Source organism: Diceros bicornis, chromosome 9, assembly GCF_020826845.1.
Source record: "Diceros bicornis minor isolate mBicDic1 chromosome 9, mDicBic1.mat.cur, whole genome shotgun sequence".
NCBI lineage: Eukaryota > Metazoa > Chordata > Mammalia > Perissodactyla > Rhinocerotidae > Diceros > Diceros bicornis.
In genome coordinates, this window is record NC_080748.1 from 73573986 (window position 1) to 73598810 (window position 24825).

The 24825-nt window shown below is 39.2% G+C and overlaps 1 protein-coding gene across 4 annotated transcripts in view; it reads left to right on the forward strand.

The window, feature by feature from the left end:
- MBNL2 (muscleblind like splicing regulator 2) overlaps window positions 1-24825 on the forward strand; it is a 153127-nt gene that overhangs the window by 40163 nt on the left and 88139 nt on the right. For all 4 annotated transcript variants that reach the window (XM_058548395.1, XM_058548397.1, XM_058548396.1 and 1 more), the window contains exon 2: window positions 8289-9068. In XM_058548395.1, coding sequence (XP_058404378.1) covers window positions 8895-9068 — 174 coding nt within the window. In that variant the 5' untranslated portion in view covers window positions 8289-8894. The remainder of the gene's footprint in view (window positions 1-8288; window positions 9069-24825) is intronic.

Here is a 24825-nt window from a genome sequence, read left to right on the forward strand (position 1 = left end):
GAAGTTCTGACAAAGACTTATCTGGGAATTCAGGGCTAGGTTACAGCCTGCAGCTCAATAATCGTTCTTTCCGACTGCAGCCTCTGGGTCCTGGACATCCAGGAAACCGGTAAGTGCTGTCAGTCTTAAATGGTATCTAATATAATTGCTTTTATTCTAACAAGAGCGTCTCCTAACTGAATTATAAATGTTTAGATAGAAAACACAGATACAGTGAAAAAACATAATTTGGATACAAATATGTGTTGAATATATTATATCTGGCTGTAGTTTCAGGAGTGTATTTAGAAATTTCTCCTCTTCCAATTGGAGATGGGATTTCTTTCTTTTTTTTTTTTTTTGTGAGGAAGATCAGCCCTGAGCTAACGGAGATGGGATTTCTTTGCCCATTCCTGGAAACTGCAATGAAAATGGACTGGAAATTTTCACGTGTTAAAATGAGCCCTGGATTTTATGGATTTTTCACTTGTACTTTAAGATACAAGAGAAAAATTTTAGTTGGGACTTTCTCCTTTTATTACTGTCGGCATGAGCACTGGCTTATCCGATATACCATGTGACCTTGGGTGTCCTGGTGTTTTATTTCCCTATGGAAATGTATTTGAAAGAATATTCAAAGGAACAAAGTACCATGTAAAACGAAGACATCATTGTTAGCCATGGTTCTTTCCCTGCTTAGAATGAGTGTGTGTTTGGAATTAGTCTTAGAAGAGCATCTATCAAAAGTTTGTCTAAATAATATTCTAGGAAGGACATCATAGAAAGGACTGTTTTACTTTCTTCTACTCATACTTCATTTACTTTACAGAAATTTATAACTTTTAGTGAGTGGAAGTTTATTTCTACCTGTCACTTGTGTGCATGTGTGTGTGTGTACATGCACATAGATGTAAGGTACATAGATGCCCTATCTAATGTTGATAAGAGATACCACATAGAGAGTAGTTATAATATATTCCTAAACATATTTTGGTTGCAGTACATATATTTATGACTTAGGTATTTTCAGTCCCCTTGATTCCAAACAAAGAAACTGAAGCTCAGAGAGCTTAGGTGACATTACACAGCTATTCAGGGTAGGAGAGCAACTAGAACCCTGAGTAGGAAAGTTGGTTCTTACCCCTAAACCATGCAGAAGTTTCAAAGCACTATTTCATTTATATTTTAAATAAATTAAAAAGAAACCAATTTTAAAGTGTCTAGAAAGAAAAATCTTTTTAAGGACAATCACTTTTGCTATTCTCTTCACTCTTATTCTTCAAAAATTCAATTAGGTTGTTTATTTCTTTCACAATGGGATCTTTCTCATTTCTGTATTTTTATTGGTCTGTTGGGCTTCCTATAGGAAGGCCCCAGTCAGGGACCTCTTCTCAGTGGCTGTGATTACAGGGCAGGATTACACCCACTCCTGGAGGTCAAGTGCCTCTCAGCCCCGTACTCCAGTCGGCGGCTCCTCCAGGTCCCTCTCCAGCCCAGGCGTCTGCATGTGATAGGCACAGGATGTGGCCGAGTCATTGATCAAGGGAGAGAGCACACTGAGAGCTATTTTAAATTAAGCTCCCGAGATAGAGGTGGGGATGCTCAGACATCAAGCCACTCACAGAAAGGAAAAATCATTTTTAAAAAATATATCTTAAGAATTTAAAAATCAAAGATAGGAAACAAAGATTCTCAAAATTAGAAATGGGAAACTCAAGGAGACGTAGTTTCTTTATGGTAATTAGATGTATGCAAAATAAAATTAAAGACATCCCGTAAATTACTTAATGGATAATGAATCCTTGACTGTCTGACTCAGAAATCGGTTTGTTCAGCAAGGATCCTTTAATCAGCTCCCTAGGAAGCCGACGCCTGGCAGACAGCTAAAATACCATTGATGACCTAGAGTAAACCGGCGGAGCTGTGCTCTGCAGAACTATTTTCCTTAAGGCGGTCTTAAATTTTGATCAATCTCAGTCTCGGGATCGGACATGATTGATGGTTTTCCCCGTCAAAAGCGCACAACCCAGCTACAAAGTGTTGGCAAGGCGAGGACACCTGGGGTCCACAGCCCGGGCTTGTCTGAGGGGCGTGGAATGAAGGGAGGGCGCCTGGGTTGTAGAGCGAAAAGGCCAGGATTCCTAAACTCGCCCTGCTGCCTCACAGAGCGGCTGTCAAAGGACCTGAGCGGCAAATTCTTTTATGCAGTCAAAAGTCACAGCTTTCTGAAAATCTAACACCTAGAAGAGTTTTAAATATAGTTTGAAAAATGAAGTGTCATGTAAGTAAAGACCCTAAAAATAGCTTGGGACTATTTTGTAGAGCTGAATGGCAAGTCCTTTGGCATTTCAGGAAATGCTTCGGAACCTGGTTTCTTCACCCTTGAACTTCAGCCTTGCCTTTGAAGGCGAGTCAAGCAGTCAACCTAGATATTTGTTATACCAGTGCTGTCTGGAGAGCATGGGCACCTCAAAGCAGCCCCTCTGGGAAGACTTCTAGCAGTAAGGGACTGAGGACTGAGCTGCTGGTCACCAAGGCCACCAGCCCCCTAAGACAGTCCTCCCTCAGACAAGGGTCCTAGAAACAAAGCCCCATCCACCCCCACCCAAGGCCTGTTTCATCCTGAGCAAACTCGACAGGCTATGAGTTAGTCTACTTTTTTAATTGTCATAGAATGAAGTCTTATCTGGGACAAATCTCTCAGGTGTTTTCTGTTTAGTCTAGTTTTGCTTTGTTTTATTTTTATTTATTTATTTTGTGTGTGAGGAAGATCAGCCCTGAGCTAACATCCATGCTAATCCTCCCCTTTTTGCTGAGGAAGACCGGCTCTGAGCTAACATCTATTGCCAATCCTCCTCCTTTTTTTTTTTTCCCCCCAAAGCCCCAGTAGATAGTTGTATGTCATAGTTGCACATCCTTCCAGTTGCTGTATGTGGGACGCGGCCTCAGCATGGCCAGAGAAGCGGTGCATCGGTGCGCGCCCGGGATCCGAACCCCGGGCCGCCAGTAGCGGAGCACGCGCACTTAACCGCTAAGCCATGGGGCCGGCCCCGCTTTGTTTTATTTTTATTGATCAGAAACATAGCCACCGGGAGAAGCCCCTGGCCAGCCCTCCTGCAGTTGTTTCTGTGAGGATGGGTGAAGCCAAGACCCAGTGGTCAACTCAGGGCGGACATCTTCGTTCCCTCAGCAACCCGCAGGATGCCTGGCATGCAGGAGGGCGGCAAGAAATGCTTACACAGTGGTTCTCAAACAGGAGCATGCCTCAGAGTCACACCCTGGAGGGCTCCATAAACACGGATTGCTGAGCCCCACCCCAGGGTTTCTGATTCACTACCTCTGGGCCGGGGCCTCAGAATCTGCATTTCTAACAAGCTCCCAGGGGCTGCTGCTGCTGGCCCAGGTACTACACTTTGAATATCGCTGGCCCAAGGATTCTGGGTTTTGAAGCTCAAATAATTTATCCCTGGGGCAGCTCCTCACCGTCAAGGCCTACCTGCTTGGCAGCAACAGGGTGAGCCAGTGGTACCCATTGGAATTTTCCTACAGGATAATCCTGAAATTCCCAATTCAGAGCCTTATTCCTTTAGGTTAGACTTTAGACCATATTAAAATGCAAATGTTCGTTGGAGGAGAATCGGGAGTTCATTTGACAAACATTTGTTGAGCATATTCTACATACCAGGCACTGAACTGAACTCTGGGGGTTTGAAAATAATAGACAAAGTCCATTACATAGATAGGGCAAACCCTGCAGGAGCTTATACTGGGGGGAGGCAGTTGGGCAAATCAATATTTACAGTTCTGGAGAATTAAGAAATAATGATATCTACTTTAAAATAATGACCAGGCACTGTTAAAAGATGGACTATAGAGGAGGTATCAGGAGGGGAGTGAAGGGGGTCAGGCGGGAGACCGCTTCAGGGTGATGGGTCAGTGAGGGCTTGCCAGCCCAGCGACTCAGCTGAGCCTTCAAGGGCAAGATCATCTCGCCTGTGTGGAGAGGCTTAGAAAGGCAGAAAGGGGAGAAAACATGAAGTTGCTGAATGCCTGAATAGGACAAGGAAGGGGAATGCCAATGAAGAACCGAGGCCAGAGAAATAACTGGGAATGACTACTTCAAAATTCTGCCTGGGTTCTGCACTGGAAGGAACTAACTGGGGTGGGATAGATTGGAAATAAAACTGAAGCACAAATCAAAAGTGAGAAAACGGAAGCACAGCAAAGCATTGGGAGAAACTTAAACAGAAAGAACCAGAAAATAACATAAGCAGGAGACTCTGCTTCTCAATGCAGCCCAGAAACTTCTGGGAAAGATAAATGGTGCCTTGCACAAATCAGGCCCATGCCGGCATATATGGGACCTTTTTGAGAATTAGATAAAGGTTCTCTTTCCACACAGACACATTTAACAGAGGCCCCTCTGGGCAGATGAACTAGAAAATGCCTTCCTTTCCTCCTCACTCACCCAGGGCCCTGGGGAATGGAACCAGCGGCTGCATTTCCACCAAGCCCTCAAACCAAGTAGGCTCCTGTCAATGCTCCGGTGTATTCAGGCTACATATCACACCCAGGGTGACTGCTGGGGCCCTAAAAGTGTTTCATTCGCTTCTAGGTTAGTAGCAGCTGGAGGAAGAAAGCAGGATTCAGGACTTTGTAGTAACACTGTGGGATTTGTACTTGGGGAAAATTCCATGTGGGTTCCCTTCTGCTGCAAAATAAGGCAGTCTGAGAAATGAGGGATGCTCCAGATAAGTAGCCCCGAGTGCCCCAGGCAGTCAGCTCTTTGATCCCTAAGGCACCGACCTGCTTTCAGAAGCTACTGCTGGAGCAGATCTACCCCAGGCACAATCCTGGTCGTTGATGTAGACCTACTGCGGACAGTGAGGAGGGCTGAAAGTGGATTTATTCAATAAATATTTATACAGCAACTCCTCCTTTCCTCACCTTGCACTGGGACAGCACTTTACAAAGTATATTTATGTCTCCTCTGTGATCTGTCCTTCGTGACAGCAACTGTGTAATGTAGGTAGGAACTATTATCAACATTTTACAGATGAAGAAACTGGATCTCAGAGAAATTGACTTACCCAAGGTCGTATGAAGGGAGCTTGGCAAAACAAGAACTAGAAGCTGGCTCTTAGGAAGGGTACTTTCCACCGTTTCAGAAAGTGCTGTATTGGCTGATACAAGAAACGCAAAAGCCCCTAGGATAGTGTCATCAATAGAAATATGTCAGAGACATATAATTCTGAATTTTGAGGGGCTAAAAAGAAGCAAGTGAGCTTAATTTTAATAATAATATTTAATCCAATTTGTTAAAAATATTATCTGTTCACCAGTAGTAAATATGAAACAATGTTAATGAGATATTTTCACATTATTTTTTTCATACCAAGTCTTTAAAATCAGTGTGTATTTTACACAGAGCACATCTCGGTTAGGATGCTGCATTTTCATTGGAAATACTTAATCTATATTTAGATTTCATAAAGTTTATAACGAAAAGTAGATTCATGTATTCAAGTCGATCGAAGCATACTTTAAAAGTTTTCCAATAAGTAAATTGAGGATCAGTTTTTAAGTTAAATTTACATAAATTAAGAATAAGTAAAATTTTTAAATTTAATTCCTCAGTGGCACTAGCCACAATTCAAATGCTCAACAGCCACATGTGACTAGTGGCTTCTGCATTGGAAAGTGAAGTCCTAACACACAGCCCTTCCTCCCAGGAGCCTGCAGTCTGGTAGATCCAGTATGGAATTTGGTCTATGTATTAGCATAGTTTAGTCTTGTCCCTTGATAATCATGTTAAAAGTTGGTCTTCTCCATCCTTACCCATCATTGCCCATCTCCTTTGGTGGCCTCCCCTAACCTAATTCAAATCTGCTCTCTCTTCCTCATTCCCACAGCTGCTTGCCTGTACCCACTCCAGAAGATGGAGATTGTGATGACCCAAGGGAGGCAGCGTCTTTGATAATAGTAGCTCTTTAACTTTTAGGATAGAAACAGAGTACAAGCTGGGAGAAAGAGTGGGTTCATGAGAGGTTAGGATAGCAATATATTTAGGTTCAATATGATGCATCTTCTTTTCCTTCTGGAACATCTTTGACTTACACAAGACTCTGGCCATCAGAAAGCTTGGCTCCTCATCTTTTAAAAGCAAGTTCATTTTGATAGAGTCTGACCATCTAAATTCTGGCTGGATTTTCATAGTAACCAGAAATGGCAATCTGCTTCTCCCAGGAAAAAAAAAAAACTCTTCCTATCTAAAAGTATAAGCAAAAGCATACCCCACTCCCTGGCCGGGGTTGAGAGCATTGTTTCCTGTATGGTTTTTAGGAATAATTGAGTAATTATTCATTTGCCATCTATGCATAAATACATGTTTGCCCGTTTCTTTTCCTACACGTGGAGCCTTGGCAACGACTGTGCTGCCTTTGAGGATGAGCGTCTCCTGCATCTTGCTGTCCTATAACCCTATCAGACCGTGGACCATAGGACTCAGGGACTCTATGATATATTTTGAAAATATGAACTAGATGTGTCCAACCTATCGTTTTAAATCTCCTTATAATAAGTGCCTCAGCTCTACTGAATACACCAGCAGAAATGTTTCCTTGTCCCTTGCTTCTCTCATCCTTTGTTCTCCATGGGGGTTGGAGGTGGGGGTTGAGGTAATGAGGGGGCAGGTCCAGGCTGGTCTGTGAAATCTGACCCAGACTAAATTTGGTTATTAAACTCGTCTTCTTACACTCCCTAAGTTCAGCTAGTTGATGTTAGCTGCTGGGAACACAGAGCTGCCAAACAGACAAGCAGGAGCCTGCCTGTCCCCTCAAATATTTTACAATTGGAGTTAGGTATGTGTCATAGCTTTCAAGGTTGCCAATTTCCTTAAATGCACATACAATTATAACTCATTCAAACACTTCCACTAACAAGTGAAAGAAGTATTGAGATGAAGTAGCATTTCCCAATAGTCTCCAGAGATGTCCTGCTAAATAAATGTTCCACGATCAGATAAGCCTGAGCGAGGCCATTGCTTCTCTTCCCCCGTTAGAGACTCAACTCAAGGCCAAAAAATGCCCTATTTCAAGGAAACCTGTTGAGCTTGGCTTACCTGAAGTTAACTAAACTTTATTGATTCGGGGACCTACTTTTTCAGGGAACACTTGTGAACCACTCAAGAATTATTGCTCTCTGAACTTATTTGGTACATGCCAATTTTAAATAATCTACTTCCATTCTCCATTAACATTCTCAGTTATAAATTTTTTAGAAGGACATCAAGGCTAAGCAAGTATCTAAGGTAGCCTGTTGCATATACAATTTATGAAAATGATCAACTTCTGGTGTTTAGTCCTTTCTTCATACTTGACCCAATAATGTTAAATTTTTAACATTTTAATAATTTCATAATTCTTGAAAATATTAAAAGAAACTCATATGCTGATTTTAGAAATCTGAATTTATTAATTATATTTTTGCTGCAGATATGTGATTTCACTCCAGTGTTCCATAGAACAGGACATTTTTAGGCTGTGACTCCATTAAAAGCCAAACTGAACTAAACTAAAACTAACTTGCGTTCGTTCATTTAGTCAGTGAGTCAATTATCAGTTAAATCAGTCAATGCATGTTTTTATAGGACTAATAGCCATGAACTAGGGCACTAGAGATATGGAAATGAAATATACAAATAGTCCTTACCCTCTGAGTGCTTACAGTGTAGAGGGCCGAGGGGAATACTATCATTAAGTAAGTAACAACAGTAGAGAAAAAGTATGAGAGCCCTGAGAATAAGTATCAGGAGGCTTCTACCTATCCATCTCGAAGTTCAAGTCCCTGTAAACTAGAAAGGGTGCAAAGAATAAGGAGCCCGCATTTCATCCAAAATGACATATCCTTATTGCATAGGAGAGATACATCCCAAATAATTGTTTATAGCATTTCCAACAATGAAATCAATGGTCTAAATGTGAAATTAATTGGAAACCGCAGTTCTAATACACTGTTTTGGCGATTAAGCACATTAGATTGAATTGTTTCAGAATGCCTAATTATTGTGACTGCCACACTCATCTGTTTGAGTCATTCCCAACTTTTGGACTGCTGCCTAGATCATTTCTGCAATCCGGTTGCAGTTTCGTCCTCTCTCTCTTTTTTAAATGCATAACTTTCCTCGCTATACTTAAATTCAAAGCTCTAAACTGCACTTTGGCAAATTCTAGATAAGAGCTAAATAGTTTATTAAAGTGTTGATGCCATTGAGTTTGGATGTAAGTTGATATTTTATTTGTGTTTTGCAGGTTCATGATTTAAAAGTGCCTGTGTGAAGTCGCTTTTGCTGGAAACTGTAGCCCAGGAGAACTTGTTGTGTTCAAATCTTGTTTTTCTGTCAAATACACCGTTACCCTGACCTTACGAGTGGATGAAGATACCTCAATTGTCTGACTTTGCCAACTGCTTGATTTCAGAATTTTAAAAGGTGGAAGGAAAAAGAAATCCTGCTAAGATCTGAACATCCAAGTGGCTTATTTTCCATCATCATCAATAGCTGTGAGCGTCAGAACTAAATCTTCTCCCAAGGAGTGCCATGATCTCGAAGTCACTTTATTAAAAACAGTTGTATCTGCAAAACGGTCAAGAGACTGGGACGTTTACAGCCAGAGATGACACTGAGTATGCTTTTATTGCGGCCCTCAGTCTTCAAGTGGGGCATATTGATTGATGAGTGACTGCCCGCTGATCAATTCTCTCCTTACTCTGTTTCCTGGATTGGACTTCATTAAGTAATTTATCACTTACCTTCAGACTTACATGTGGGATTTTTCACAGTAGCTTTGGAATCATTGGAACTTGGATTGATTTCATCATTTAACAGAAACTAATAGAATCCAAATTACTTTGTCATCATGGCTTTGAATGTTGCCCCAGTCAGAGATACAAAATGGCTGACATTGGAAGTCTGCAGACAGTTCCAAAGAGGAACGTGTTCACGCTCCGATGAGGAATGCAAATTTGCTCACCCCCCAAAAAGTTGCCAGGTTGAAAATGGAAGAGTAATTGCCTGCTTTGATTCCCTAAAGGTAAGATAATGCATCTTATATGTCATGTCAATGCCACATTGGACTTTCAAAGGAAATGTTTTTCATTATACTTGTCCAGAAGTTTAACAATTGTTTTTAGATTCTGTTTTCTTGTTTGTGGTGACTACTGGGAGATTTTCACTCAAATTTTTTCCTATCGGACATATATAAATTTTTTACAGATCCATGTTTGAATTAAAAATACATGATGGTGTATTTTTGTTCTGGTGTGACATTCATGTACCCAAGAGTTTTAAATCAAAGTCTGGCTTGTGACAACTGAAGATAAATATTTTATTAATGTTTGATCTTCTGGAGGTTATATAAAGGTGAAGAAATTGAGTGTGTCGCTTTTATGTGCCAGTTACTCTGATGCCCCTTTCGAAGAATTTTCTACTCTATGGCTCTCTTTCTTGACCAAGGGCTGCCTAAAATACTTCTTAATAGATTTTTCATTCTGTTTGACAATTTCTCATGGCTAACAGAAATTACTGAGTGCACAATACTCCTTGAGAACCTACTATGTATCAGTTAACACATAACACATCACAGAAGAAATGAATGTGATTCGACAGTATCCTTGATGAGCTCACTGTCTGGTGTGAATCAGCAAACAACTATAATGCAAGACAGAAAGAGATATGTGCCTTAAGGGAGGACTGGAGAGAAGATTTCTGTGGGGTTCCATATAAGGGAGAGCTGGAGTCCAACTGGCTGTTTCAAGAAATGTTTTGGAAGCTGTGGCACCTGGGTTGTATGCTGAGTTGGGTGGAGTTGGATTTGAAGAAATGGGGGGATTATAATGAAAGATCTAACTGAAGAAAATGGGAGTGACTTAGCTCATAATTCTTTGAGGTTTATTTTGCCCTGAAATTATGGATTCTGTGAATCCCAGGTTGTCTAGGACAGTCCTAACATCATCAGGATATTGTTTTCAATGGAGATAAGTAAGAATCATAACTAAAAAAGAGCTTAACATTTACATCTCTGCAAAACTTGGTATAAATAAGCTTACCAAACATTTAAAAATAAAAAAAAGTTGACCCATGCTCTTGATATATGATTTGGGAAATCAAAGTGCTGTGAGTTTACAAAATAGTGACCTTAGCGTATTCTTGGGTATTAAAGGGACTGGGTATGTTTTTTGGAAAAATTTCATCTTAAAGTAAAAAATTATGTCTTATAAGCCTTACAAGTCAAAATTGAAATATAAGACTTTAAATCATATATTTAAGTATATCTTAAAAGGAAAATTTGTCTATACACTGAAAGCAGAAGAATTCGTCTATAGCCCAACAGAAGTCTTTTAAAGGCTAAAATTTGAAAAATTAAATATGCTATTTACCTCAATAACTACCTCTATTTTATTCCTTTTTTCTCATAGAAAGTTTATTAGATAAGACTTTAAAATTATGAATAGTTTTGTCTACACATTTATGAATAGATAGGTAAATCACAATTTATATAAACTATAACAGTATAAGCACATTTTTATGTTAGTATTTATTTTGCTTTTAGTCAAAAAAGTAAACTAAGTATGTAGTTTCTTCTATGACTGTCACCAAGGGAAGCATTCACTATAAAAAGCAGTGTAGATTAAAAACTAGATCATAAGAACTTCAAGATATGGAAACAGGTCAGAGAAGAGAAATTCATTTTCCAGGTCATCCTCAATTCCTTCATTTTATTAATCCAAGCCTTCTTTGGTTGGATATTTACTATTAAACCAACATTTTAGCAAGTTTCTTAAAACTTTCAATTCTTTCTAGTTAGGAAAATATGCCTGACCTGTTAAGACGAAGTATTTCTTGAATATCAACAGGACAACAACTCCCAGATCCTTACAATTCATTACCTCGCTGTGGATTCACCAGAACCACAATTGTTTGAGGATTCCAACCCACAGAGAAAGAATCAAGGACGGTTATGTTTAGTATAAAAACAGGAACAAAGCCCTGAGAATGTTGAGCACGGTTCAAATGAAAGGGAGCTTTACAAATCATCATCAGAAGCTTCAAGTAGGGCCATTTTCAAATGTTGAAGCATAGTTATATATTGCCTCAAATTATCAGTTGCCTTTTAAAATTGTAAATTTGAAGTTATTTAATTTGAGTGTGATGTTACATATTTTTTAAGTTGTCAAACTGTAAAGAATGTGAAAAGAGACCACGGGCATAGGAGTAAGACAGACTCGAGTCTGAATACCTGCTCAACCACTTCCCAGCCTTGGGTGGGTCATTTATCACTTCTTAGCTTTGTTGTCTCATCAGTAAAATGAGGATATGCACTAGCGAAATGGGCTAAGTATGCACAGTGCCCAGCAGCATGCTGGCACATTCACCTTGCAGGGTGGTTAGGAGGATTATGAGTCCTAAGGAACTGGTAAATAAAAGGTACTCAAAAATAGTAGCGAAAAAGAAAAATTATGGTGATGATAGTAATGAAGGTATTTAACTGTATTTCACTTAATATATTAAAAAAGACAGTGTTGCTTAGTGGAACAAGCCTGCATCAGAGAGAGGGCAAGCATTTGAAGTCAGACAGGCCAGGGCTTGAACAAACTCCGACTGGGACACGGGCTAGCTATATCATTTAAGACGAGTTATTTTACCTCCTTGACTTCAGTTTCCTCTTATTTAAAATTGATATAATAATTTCTACTTCATAAGGTTACTGCAAAGACTAACTGGCCTAAGATATGCCGGATGCCCAGCTCAGGGCCAGATGTGGAAGGGACTAGCAATGTTGCTTTCTTTCCCTTCATAATAAAGTATCACAGTAAAGATATTGATTTTGATGGCTGGCTTTACAGGCAAGATGTGTCCACCTCTTAAAGCGTTCAACTCTTGATGTGTCCAAACTCTTAAAAATCTAATGTGTGAATGATAATACCTCAGTGACGCAATAGTCATGACATTAAAAGAAATCAAATTTGAGGCCGCCGACGTCATTTTTGTTGTGGTTATTTATCACAAGATATCTTCTGCAATACTGTAGGGTATTGTTATTCACAAAAATAGGTAAAAGGAATCTGTGTTGGCCTATCAATATAGAGACAAGTCAGTTGTGAGCCGGAGATATTCCTTTTTTTGTTTTTGTTATGAGTGATTTATATACGTGAGTAAATTTCCATAAATACATACTGAGAAATTTGTGTGTGTTTGGAAAAGAGATTTGCCAGAGGTGTTTGGAAAGACAGTTGTACGTATATAAATACTTTTATAAAAGACGTTTCAGAAAATATAGCAGAGTTCTTACAGTGATGTTTGTATTTTATTCACAACTGTTACTTTGTTGCAGTTTACATGAAACACTACTGGGCATGCAAGCATTTGTGATTTTTTTTTTGTTACAGTATATTATGAAAAATGTAATAGATTAAATATTTCCCAAAAGGCCAGAACATTCCAGGACACTGTGTTCCACAAGTTAGGTTAACTTGACAAAATGCAAATTGCTTCGTGAGCAAGTAACTTCCCTGTAGCAAATACCTTGACAGAGTTAACCCATCACTACCCTTTTATAATCCCTAGAACAGTTTCCCTCACAGTTGAGATGTTTGAGATTTTTCTTTTCAGATTCTTTTTCCTATAACTGATAAGAATTAATCTAGATTATTTTGCAAGATGAAACATCCGGAAAGGAATAAATGAATTAGTTTTCACGCTTATTGAGACTAAAGGTTCTGGCATTTACCACCATCAAATATTTAATATATTTGCTTAAATATTTGAATTCAAACTCAGCTTAGAAAAGGAAACAATTTTTAAAATCATATTGCTGGGGCCAGCCCAGTGGCGTAGAGGTTAAATTCACACATTCCACTTCAGTGGCCTGGGGTTTATCGGTTCCGATCCTGGGCACAGACCTACTCACCGCTCATCAGACCATGCTGAGGTGGCATCTCACATAGAACAGCTACAACTCGACAACTACGATACACAACTACGTCCCGGGGCTTTGGGGAGAAAAAAGAAAAAAGAGGAAGATTGGCAACAGATGTTCTGCAGGGCCAATCTCCCCCCCCCCAAAAAAAAATTCTACTGCTTTCAACTTAAAAAAAAAATCATATTGCTAATTTTGACAAAAAAAAAAAAACACACTCCTAGAGTATTTGGGGAAATTTGTTTAGACCTTACATAACCTTTCATAACAAAATTAATTCAAATTTTGTGATTCTTTTAACACCTAAGTCAGATGATGTCTCTCCTCTATTCAAGGCTTCCAGTGGCTTCCCATCTCACCCAGAGTAAAGATCAATCCTTACAAAAGCAATGTAGGCCCTGGGAGATCTGCTTCCCACCCCGCTCACCTGACTTCAGTCCTACCGCTGTCTTCTCATCCAGTGCGCTCCAGCCACCCGCCCCTTTGCTGTCCCCTGAATGCGCCAAGCAGGCTTCTGCCTTAGCGTGTTTGCACTTGCTCTTTGCTCTGCCTGGAATAGTCTTGCCTCAGTTGTATGAACAGGTTGTTCCCTCATCCCCTTCAGGCTTCTGACCCAAAATACCCACAACGAAGCCTTTCTGCCAACCTTGTTTCAAATAGTAATTCCCTCATTGCTGGCATCCCATTTCCTCACTATCTTGCTCTATTGTTCTCCCTAGCACGTATCACCATCTGATAAACTATTGACTCATTTGGTTTTTGTTCATTATCTGTCTCCCTCCTCTACTTTGCTAGAATGTAAGCTCCGTGTAGATGGCATCGTGCCTTTTTTGATCACTGTTGCTTCCCCAGAGGCTAGAACAGTGTCTCAGACACAGTAGATGCTCAATAAGTATTTGTTGAATGGCAGAGCATGTTTATCAGGAAAGTATTCAAGCCTCTTTGACAGGGCTGCCACATATGGCTGTACAGGGGCGCACTAGGGGTGCATTTCTCATCATAGTCTATGTGATCAGCACCCTCCTGGAGCTGTGCAGTGCACAACCTGTGCAGCCATATGCTATGGCCGTATTCTCAAAATCCCAGTAGATTTCAAAATCAGGGAGCTCTGTGCAGGAATTGGAGACACAGGTGTGTCTCTGGAAGTATAATGCAACATTCGAAAATTAACGAGTAAGTTATTTCATTTTCTTTGAAGCTTTATATGACGCAGAAAATACTTTTTATTACTCTCCTATTCTTTCTAAATTTCAAAAATGTAAAAAAGTAGATTCTGCTGATTTACCTGTGGGATGCTGGCTATAAGTTGACTGATGGCAAATAAAATTTTAGTCTTAATATTTATGGATGAAAATTCTAAAAGTAACAGTGGTAGATATGTGACCCTTTTGGACAGTTCTTAAAAATATATCAAAAAGGGTATCAGAATATGTCATTGGCCTTCACCTTACCTTCATGTTCTTGAAATGCCACTGGGAACTTAGATAGAAGTTAATTCTTTGCAGAAGTTGCTTGAATGTTTTCTAAGTTATATGCCTAATTTTGGACTGATTCTAAAATATAAGCTCAGACAATTGTTCTGTTATCAAGGGAAATCTCTGTAGTCATATAGAGCCTACTATCTGCCAGGTATTTTTCATGCATTATCTATTCTTTCAACAACTGTAAGGTAAATATTATTCAATAAACCATTATAGATGTGGATACAGGCTCAAAAATGTAGGTAACTCACGTGTATCTTATAAATAGTGGAGAAGGGGCCTGATCCCATGTCAGTGTGACTCCAAAGCTTGCATCGTCCCTTCCCTCCTCGTAACTCCTCTCACAGAATAAATCATTGATGTAATTAATTCTAAAACTCCTAATAGCTTTATAATATTCATGTTTAACAAATTTAGCATATTGAAGTATAAAAAACATTCTAAAATAGAAGGCCCCAGGAGTAAACCTATTTAGCTACTAGAAAATTAAATATTTATAAAGAAACTGTGAGAGAAAGCCAGGCACATGTTGTATTTATTTTTGTTTGTGTCTGTATACAATTATACCATCACTTACTAGGTCTCGGTAACAAAAATGGGTTTGGTCCAAGATGTTGGGGTGTGTGTGTATGCCCATATGATTCTGAAACATAGGATTTCAGACATTATGATGTGACAAAGTGCAGGACGAGTTCGGACTTTAAGGATTCTTGGACCCACCAAATGTACTTCCTGCATAAGAGATCCATTTCCCTATCATCAGATTTCTGCCCTCCCGGATAAATCAACCACTTCCCCTTCGTGCACTCCCTCAGCACTATTCAGACCTCCATATAACAGTTTACTCCTCTAAGTACACGTCCCAGTACAAGCCTATAAGCTTTCCAAAAATAGGATTGTGTCTTATCCATCTTCCTGCCCCAGCACCTAGCGTGGCATCTGGCACATAGCAGAAATGCAATAACAACCATTCAAAGAATGCATAAATTAACAAAAGAATCCCCACAGCTTTTCAAAAGGGACTTATTGATGATCATCAGTGAACTTCAGATCCAAAACTTTTCTGTATGACTCTTCACCATTTTCTTTAACACCTCGGTTTCATTTTGCAAGCCTAGTCAGCTTCTCCTTAGAGTGGTCTCCTGCTATCTTCTCCATGGTGTGCTCCTAATTCTTTTACCGCTCTAACTTTCCTTCCTGTTTTACTTCTAATGCCACCTCCTCCTCCCCTTGCTCCCTAATGTGGATGCTCTCCAAGACTCAGAGTTGGTCTTTCCTAGCTCAGGTTCAGTGATCAGTTCTGAAAGCATATCTGCACTCAGGTATTCGATTCCCACCTCTGTGCCAATCAATCCCAATTCTGGGTGTGTGCCCTTTCCTTGCCAACTCTGTGGCTCCAAATGCCTACTGAACTCCCTATATGAGTGGTTCATTGTCACCTGAAGTTCAACATATTTAAATCCAAATTCTTCATCCTGTCTCCTCCCCAAGCCATCATCCTCCTCCATCCCTATACCTTGTTCCCCAGGCACAAAACCTTAATTTGATCCTGACCACCATGCCAAGGACTCAGGATTTTTTTCTTCTTGTTCTGGTTGTAGAGAAGTATAACATCTTTAAGAATTAATCAAAACTATGGAATCTTTACCCAGAAAAGTGGCCATACTTACAAAGACTGTTGCAAACAATCTCAAGATCTGAAGGGTTTCGTGTTGGCCTCTAAAAACTATCTATGGACTGTAAGTCAAGAAACTCTCATCTATCAAGAAGTCTGACACATTAAAGTGGGCACAAGAAGACCAGAGGGTCACTAAAGATACTTTTGGTTATTTCCCAAATTTGCCTAGAGCCAAGATTAGTGTCAAATTCCTCCTGATACCCAGGATATTCTATGCTAAGGAAGGATATACTTTTAACTTCTAGGACAAGAGGAGGGCCGTTACTCCCTGTCTAAGAGTAGGTAGAATCCGTTTCAATCCCTTTAGTGAGCAAACGAATGAGGATTCTCAAGCAATGTGGCATCTGCCTACATGTCTTACTTAGGGATAGCACATATGTGGCATTTATCGGAGATGCCACTTTCCTGGGAACACAGCATCCACCAGCGAGACACCTACACTCTAACCCAGTTTAAAATTAAGAGTTAGACAACATAATCTCTGTATTAGTTTCCTAGGGCTGTCGTAACAAATTACCACAGACCGAGTAGCTTAAAACAATAGAAATTTATCCTCTCCCAGTTCTGGGGGCTGGAAGTCCTATCAAAGTGTAGGCAGGACCATGCCCCCTCTTCCAGTATCTGGTACTCATGTGTTCCTTAGATTGTGGCTGCATAACTCCAGTCTCTGCCTCCAGCTTCACGTCTGTCTTCTTGTGTGTCTCTCTTCACATTGTCTTCCTCCTGTTTGACTCTGTGTCTGAATTTCCCTTTCTTACAAGGACACCAGTTATATCAGGTTAGAGGTCCACCCTTCTCCATATGACCTCATCTTAACTTATTACATCTGCAATGACCCTATTTCCAACTTAAGTCACATTCTGAGGGACAGGGGGTTAAGACTTTAATATATCTTTGGGGGGGACACAATTCAAGCATAACAATAATATATAAACCTAGAAAACATCAGAAATTGAACGCTGTAGTCTAATTCAATGAGCCCAAATTGGGTTTCAGAATCCATCTCTACACCCTGCCCTGAATACCCACTAGCCATCACTGGAGTTGGCAAGAGAGAGGAGGCTTAAAAAACTCCAGCTTTGGTACTGAGTAGAAGAAGGAATGATGACAAACTGGTATTCTATGATTACGATATTCTGTAATCATGTTAAACTTAACTTACATGTTAAACCATGTAAGTATTGATAAAAATAATTCACAGAGAAAAACGGCAAAACTTGTTTTCTCTAAAAGACTAATAGAGTGACATATCAATTTTAACTTTAATTATATTCTTTAATAATGACATTTGTTTAGTATTCACTTTGCCTTGGGCAGTGATGCTAACTTTTGTTAGTCTGCGTAGCAGTTCTTATGAAATCACTTCTCACCAAAGCTTAAGGAGAAAGAAACATTTATCATGATAAAGGATTTGTTTAATATTCTATTTTTCTAAAAACGGAAATAGCATTTTGTCAGTACCTTTCTTCTTTCATTCAAACTTTTGTTTTTATTTTAGGATGTTTTTAATACAATGACAAACTAGGAAGCAAAGGTTTAAAGTAACAGCCATGGCCTGAGAATCCATTTCTGAGCCTTGGCTTTCCTGCATATAATCTTATATCATTTCACCTCTCTGGGCTCCAGGTGCCTCATCAGTAAATAGTCATTCATTCGTTCATTCATTCATTCCCTTTTTTTGTGTATGAGGAAGACTAGCCCTAAGCTAATATCCGATGCCAATTTTCCTCTTTTTGCCGAGGAAGATTGGCCCTGGGCTAACATCTGTGCCCATCTATCCCTACTTTATATGGTCCGCCACCACAGCATGGCTTGACAAGCAGTGCCTGGGTGCGTGCCTAGGATCCGAACCTGCGAACCCTGGGCTGCCGCAGCCAAGCACTAGCACTTAACTGCTGCGCCACCAGGCGGCCCCTCATTCATTCCCTTTTTAACTAAACAAGAGGTGAAAACGCAACATCTGCAGGAACCAGCAAGTAGTATGAATGGGTGACTCAGCACTCACTGCTGGGGAGACGCAGGAATCACCAGAAACTACAAGAAATTAACTGAAGAGCACATAACCTCTCTAAGATGGCAGCTGCCACCAAGCCACAAACAGCTGTTGCCTGCCTTGTGAGAATCCTGGGGATTTTTTTTAAAAAAACCAGAGATATGAATTTTGATGTGAAGTTTCCCAATTTCTAAATCTTGGTAGCCAATCAAAATATTTTTAAACTCTGAAGTTCAAACAAAACACATCTACAGGATGGATTCAGCCTGTAGACTGCTGCATTTAATCTTTGAAATAAACGAATAAACAAATATTCATCATGCAACAGGTGCTACTGAACACTGGGAACAGAACAGCATACACAGCTTCTTCCGTCAATAGAGATAATTGAGGGCAGAGTGAATTTATACACTGCTCTTAATCATCCTTGAAAGACTTTATTCACATCGCTTTTGTGATTCACTCTCTGGTTTTCCCCTTGCCTCACTGGCCACTCCTTCTTGAATCTTCCTTCTCCTCCTGCCCTCCAAATGCTGGCATCTCTCCAGGCTTGGTCCTGGAACCCCTCTACATCTGCTCACACCCACAGTGGACGCCTTCCTCTTTTTATAACTCACCAAGCGTGTTCTTCCCTCAGAGGCTTTGTACTTTTTGGCCCAGCTACCAGAGAACTGGACGCCCTAGACGACCTCATCCAACCCAATGGCTGTAAACATTTTCTATATGCTGAATATTTCTTAATTTCTATCTCTAGCCTTGATTTCTCCCCTGAACTCTAGACTCGTGTATTCAATTGCCTACCTGACATCTCTACCTGGATATCTAAGTGACATGTTAAATTTAGTACATCCACCAGTAAGTTCTTGATTCCTCCTTCAACCTACTGTTCCCATGGTACCATTCATTCAGTTGATCAAATAAAACATCTTGAAACCCGGCTTGAATCTTCTCTTATCATAACCACTATATCCAATCTATGGGTAAATTCTATGCTCTCTGTCTTCAAAAGATGTCCTAAATCTGAGCACTTCTCAGTACTTCTACCATGACCACCCGGGCCCAAACCACCATCCACCATCATGTCTCATTTGGACTCATAATAGCCTACAGTAGCCCTCACTTTTGCCACTCCCTACTTTAGCAGACAGAGTGACCTGTGAGTCATGTCACTCTTTTGCTCAAAACCTTCCAAGAGCTGTCCATTTCATTTATGAAATCTAAAGTCCTTAAGGCCCCACGTGATCTGGCCCCCTGCTGCATTTCTGGCCTCACGGGTCAACCACATCCCTCCCTCACCACTGTGCTCCTATCACACTGGCCTCCTTGCTCTTCAGGGCCTTTGCATGGGCAGTTCCCTCCACCTGGAATGTTCTTCTCCCAGGTAACTGCAAGCCTCAGTTCTTCACTTTAGCCTGGACTTCGCTTAAATGTCACATCTATCCACAAGGCAACTTCAGAACTTATCCTTAAGGGATGTTATCTATCTACATGTCTCTTCCTTGTCTGTCTCCACTGCTAAAAGATAAAGCTGTAAGGCAGGGATCTCATTGCTCTATTCCTGTACCTGGCAGCTGCTGGGTGCTCAATCATATTTGCAAGTGCATAAATATATCCTTAAATCCTACACTTTTAAATATCTCTGCTTCAACAAAATTCAAATCACTCTTCTGCCTACCTATTGTTCAATTTTTTTCTGTTAACAGACAGAAAAAAAAACCCTCATAGTTAAAGGCTTTGTACAAATAAGCTCTTTGATTTACAACCCAAAAGATGTCTCTGGGTCATGTTCATGTTTTTGGCTACACTGATAGGCAGGTCACATGGAGACTTGCCCACAAGAGTCAGCTAAGAGCTATTAAAATTCATGGAATGGCTTCTTGGGCCACTGTGGCCTGCTCAATAGTTCCCAAAAGCCTAGCCATAGACTGATGCTAATATTAGACAACATTTTCATTAGTCTGCTATAAAATAAGAACAATGAAATACATTTACTTTTTTGGTTTTGTTTTGTTTCTATTGTGGTAAAAACATTTAACATGAGATCTACCTTCTTAAATTTTTAAATGTACAATATAGCATTGTTAGCTATAGGCACAATATTGTATAGCATATCTCTAGAACTTATCTTGCATAACTGGAACTGTATGAAATACATTTTTTTATGAAGGTAAATTCTTTGAATTTAAAGGTTGCTTTTTTATTCTGAGATTGTTTCCTTCTTATTTTTTCTGATTATCATAATGTTCCCTTCTTTTCTAAATGATTGTCTTAATAGATGAGTGTTGTCCCTTTTTCCTTACTGTCCCTACTCAGAAAGAGAAAAAGTGGGCAACCCTATGTCAATTTCCCATTCTTCTTATGAAGTATTACTCCTCCATAAAATTCAAAAGTAGGGACCTACCTGTCGACACTGTTTGGCCTGAAGACCTCACCATCAGACTCACTCCTTTGAGTCATACACACAGGTAAGGCTTTTTCATTAGAAACTCACTGTTTAGTCCACATGTTACCTGAGAGGACCCTAGAAGTTCCTCAAGCCTTTTTCAGTTAGCAAATGAGGACAGCTTGATCCATCAAAGAAGCTAATTATCATTTTGGGGCTAAGGGGAGAGCCTGACCAGAGACTTTGAGACCTAGAACATGTTTGTTTCAGTGTACAGGAGCAAGTCCCCAGGAAGCCGAAGGCATTCAGTGCCAGGGTCTACCATGGCAGGGGGCTCACCCTGAGGCTGGGGAGACCAGGGTTGTTCTAGGGGAGCTTCACCAATGATGAACTTCACTTATTTTACAATTTCCCTGTGAACTGACCTGCTAATACCAAATAGCATATTCTTTCCACTTGGTTTGTCTCAATTTCCTTTGGCTCAAAGATTATAGTCTAGTGTGTATGACTCTTTCTCAGCACTGTTCTGACCAAGAAGGATAAAAGTGATAGAGGACAAATACTCCCCCTGAGCCCCCCTCTTTGGGATTCAAGGAGTGAGGGGATGTTGACATATCTATTTGCAATCAACCTTACCTAGCCATCCTGCCTGACCAACCAGCATTTTGGGGCTATGACTGATGAGACCATTTTCTTATGACTGAGGTCGTATACTCATAATGAATATTAAGCCCTTAGAAGATGAGATATTGCCAGGAGGAAAAGGAAAGGAAAATGACTCAGAGGCTTTAACCTAGTTAAAGCAAAACAAAATGACTAGATTCAACTTCAGGCATATTTATACTTCATTTAGATTACTATCATACTACTGGAGCATTTCATATTCTTAAAAAATTATTGCTTATAATTTTTGACTGAACAAGTGATATAAATACTAAGGTAACATTAGTAATCAATCTTAATATAAAAACTTACTCGTGGAAAAGTAGAATACAGTACATATAGGCTTTTTAAAAATGCCCATCTGGTCCACATCTCAAATCTCATTTGGAAGAATATTTCAAGTGCTCCTAGCCCTTAGTAAAATCATTAATAATGACACTAAAGATATCATTTCCACACCTGCCATGAAACTAAGCACTGACCCAGATGCTCAGGATCTAAAATTAATCAGCAGCAGTCTCATTTGAGAAATTTAATTCACATTGCTTCTCTTCTATTCCCATCGGGCACTCGGTTGTTAACAGGAACTGTGATATCCGGAAAATATTGGCATAGCAGAATTCTTAACGAAGAATTCTAGTAGATCCAGACGTTCTGAGTAGTATATCAAGCTGAGGAGAAAGAAATTTCATTTCCCAGAGAACTTCAGTATCTTCATTCATTTACTTATTCTACAAATAGTCATTGAGCCACCACTAGGTACCAAGTACTGTGCTTGGTGCCTAAACCAGACACCAAACAGGAACCTTGTTCTCATGGAACTCACAGTCAAGTGGAGGAAACAACAACAACAACAGGAGAAAAGTAAACAAACTAATCAAATAATCACAGTTTACCAAGACTGCTGTTCATTCACCAAATACTGAGTGCCCACAGAGTGACAGGCACTGGGCTAGGCTCTGGCAATACAGCATGTTATACAAGCAGACAGCTTTCTTGACCTCACGGGGTTTTCATTCTTTTGGAAGTGACAGGAAACAAATGGGTAGAAACAGCCCCCCTCCCTCAAAAAAATTAGTTATTTGCAAGCTGTGAGAAGTGCTAAAAAGGAAATAGACAAGCTACTTGGATAGAAAACAATGCGGTTGGGGAAGAATTTACCAAAATGGTCACCTGGGATGCTTTCTCCAAGGAGTTGCTTCCTGAACAGAGACCTGAAGGACAAGATGAGAGGGAAGCAGCCGTGTGAAGAGGAAGAGCTTCCCCAGACACAGGGGAAAGAGAGCTCTAAAGCCTGGAGGTAAAAGCACATGGCCGATTTCTGGAAACAAGAGGCCACGGTGACTCGAGCATGATCAATCAGTCAGGAGGAGAGGGACCTGAGACAATAGCTAAGAGAGCAACTAGTGTAGGAGTTTGAATTTTATACTCAGTACTAAGATTTAAGCATGAGGATGACGTACTCCCATGTGCCTTGTGAGAAGGCCCCTCTGCCTGGAGGAGTTGTAGGAGGAGGCCGGGCCAGGAGATCCTTTTGGGAGTCTTTGCATCGTCCAATTATTGCCAAGAGATAGAGAGGAAAGAGTAGATTTAAATTATATTTTGGCAGTAGAATTAACAGGAAAGATGCATCATGACAGGTTGTTAAAAGGACCAATTAATATGCATCCTACCCCATTTGTTCTTTCTCTTCATGGCACCTGGAACTGATTGTTTGAAGGGAAACTTCCCCTTTCCATCTAAGGGTGCTTTTCTCCTGGCCCTGTTTACCTTGATGCTCGTTTTATTTTTAATGTTCTCTAAGGCTGTTCTCTCTGTGGTCACTCAGGAGCTGAGTGTAAACCAGAGCTCCCGGCAGAACTTGGTTTATTATCTGGGCAGACAGACGTGCAGCTCCGTAAAATCAGACTGCTTATATAGAAAATCCTTCTAAACATGTCTGTATAATTGAAGGTCCTAGTACTTTTGGTTTTCTCTTGGTCAAGTCTTGAGATTGGCTTGAATCTCAGGAACTTTTTCTTAGAGATTTTAAACAGAAATTTCTATTGGATAATTTTTTTTCCAGAATTATTTTTTATTTCCAATTTCAATTTTAAATTAAAAAAAGTAGATTATTCTTACATGGAGTTTAAACCTACTTCTTTAATTACATTATAGAAAGTGTTGCCAAGATCAAAATTGCTCTCTCAGAGAGCCCTATGTCCCCCAAATTTCTAGAATCTCTAATTGAAGTGAAAGTAACTTCTTGATAAGTGATACAATTTCTTTATTTGTATATAGGTTTTCTTCTCATTAAGTTCATCTTGATTTACATTTTTCTCAGATAATTATTTAATTCACCAAATTTTTCAATTTAATCACTCAAAATATTTTATTTTCCTCTGAGCCTTAATCTTCTCTCTAAATATTATTAACTAATTTTAATAAATTTATTAATAAATTTTATAATTTGTTTTTTTTCCATTTTTTTTTTTTGGATTCAATTTTCCAGATTTGCCAGAGATTTGTCTGTTTTGTTTGAAGAATATATCCTTGGTCTTAGCTATCAATTCTACAAAAGAAAGATTTATTTTTTTCTCATTATTATGTTTCTTTTATTTTTTATTTCTGTCTTTATTATTTTCTTTCTCTCCACCTTTCCTTAATTTCTTTTGTCTTTTTTTTCTGAATTCCTATGTAAAATATTTAGTTCTCCTCTCATAATTCTTTTCTTTAAAAAGCATTTAGAGCTGTGAATCTACTAGACAAAACAGCTTTGGCTGTATCTCATAAATTTTTGTTCAATAATGTTACTTTCTAGTTCGTTATTTGTTATTGTTATGTTCTAGTTTCTTATTTGTTATTATTTAGTTTGCTTAGCTCAGTTATGTGACTATTTCTAAAATATCCAAGTAATTTGGGGTTTTTTCTTTACATTTCCAATATTAATTTCCAGTAATATTTTATTATTAGGATAATGAAGTACAACTTTTACTTTAGAAATGCATTGAAATATTTTATGGTCCAAATTATCATCAGTGTTTGTAAATGGTACGTGATGCTCGACAAGATGCATTTCCTGTTATTAGATGCAAAGTTATATCAATGCATAGCTGTTTATTCAAACATTAAATAATTCATGTGCTTTTTGTTTCCTTGACTTATCAGAGAGTTATAGCAATGCATGAAATTTTAATACTACTCACGTGATTCGTTGTATTTCTAACAACTGTTGCTTTTCACAGAATGATTCTATGTTATTCTGTGCTTAGTGTTTCATGACTTGTGGCTTCTTTATGGTTCTACCTTGTATCAATATATAATTAACCTTTAGTCCAATTTATTCTTTAATATAAGTATACCAACCCTGCTTTTTTCCTAGATATATGCTTCCCAACATCTTCCAAGATATACGCTTTCCAAATATATCTTGTACCCATTCTTTTATTTTCAACTTTATTTATATTTTATCTCACGTAAGCATCATTACTTTGAATTTGAGTTTTAATTTGAATTAATTTTAAAACCTTGTATATCTTTGATATTAAAAAAAAAAAGTCTATGTAACTATCTAAGGGACCCCTTCAACCTTATTTTGGAACTTTTATCAGGGGGCTACAGTACCCTCACTATAGACTTTGTCAGATGATAGAATTGTACCAAAAGAGATAGAATTCTTTTACCTCTGGTGTTCC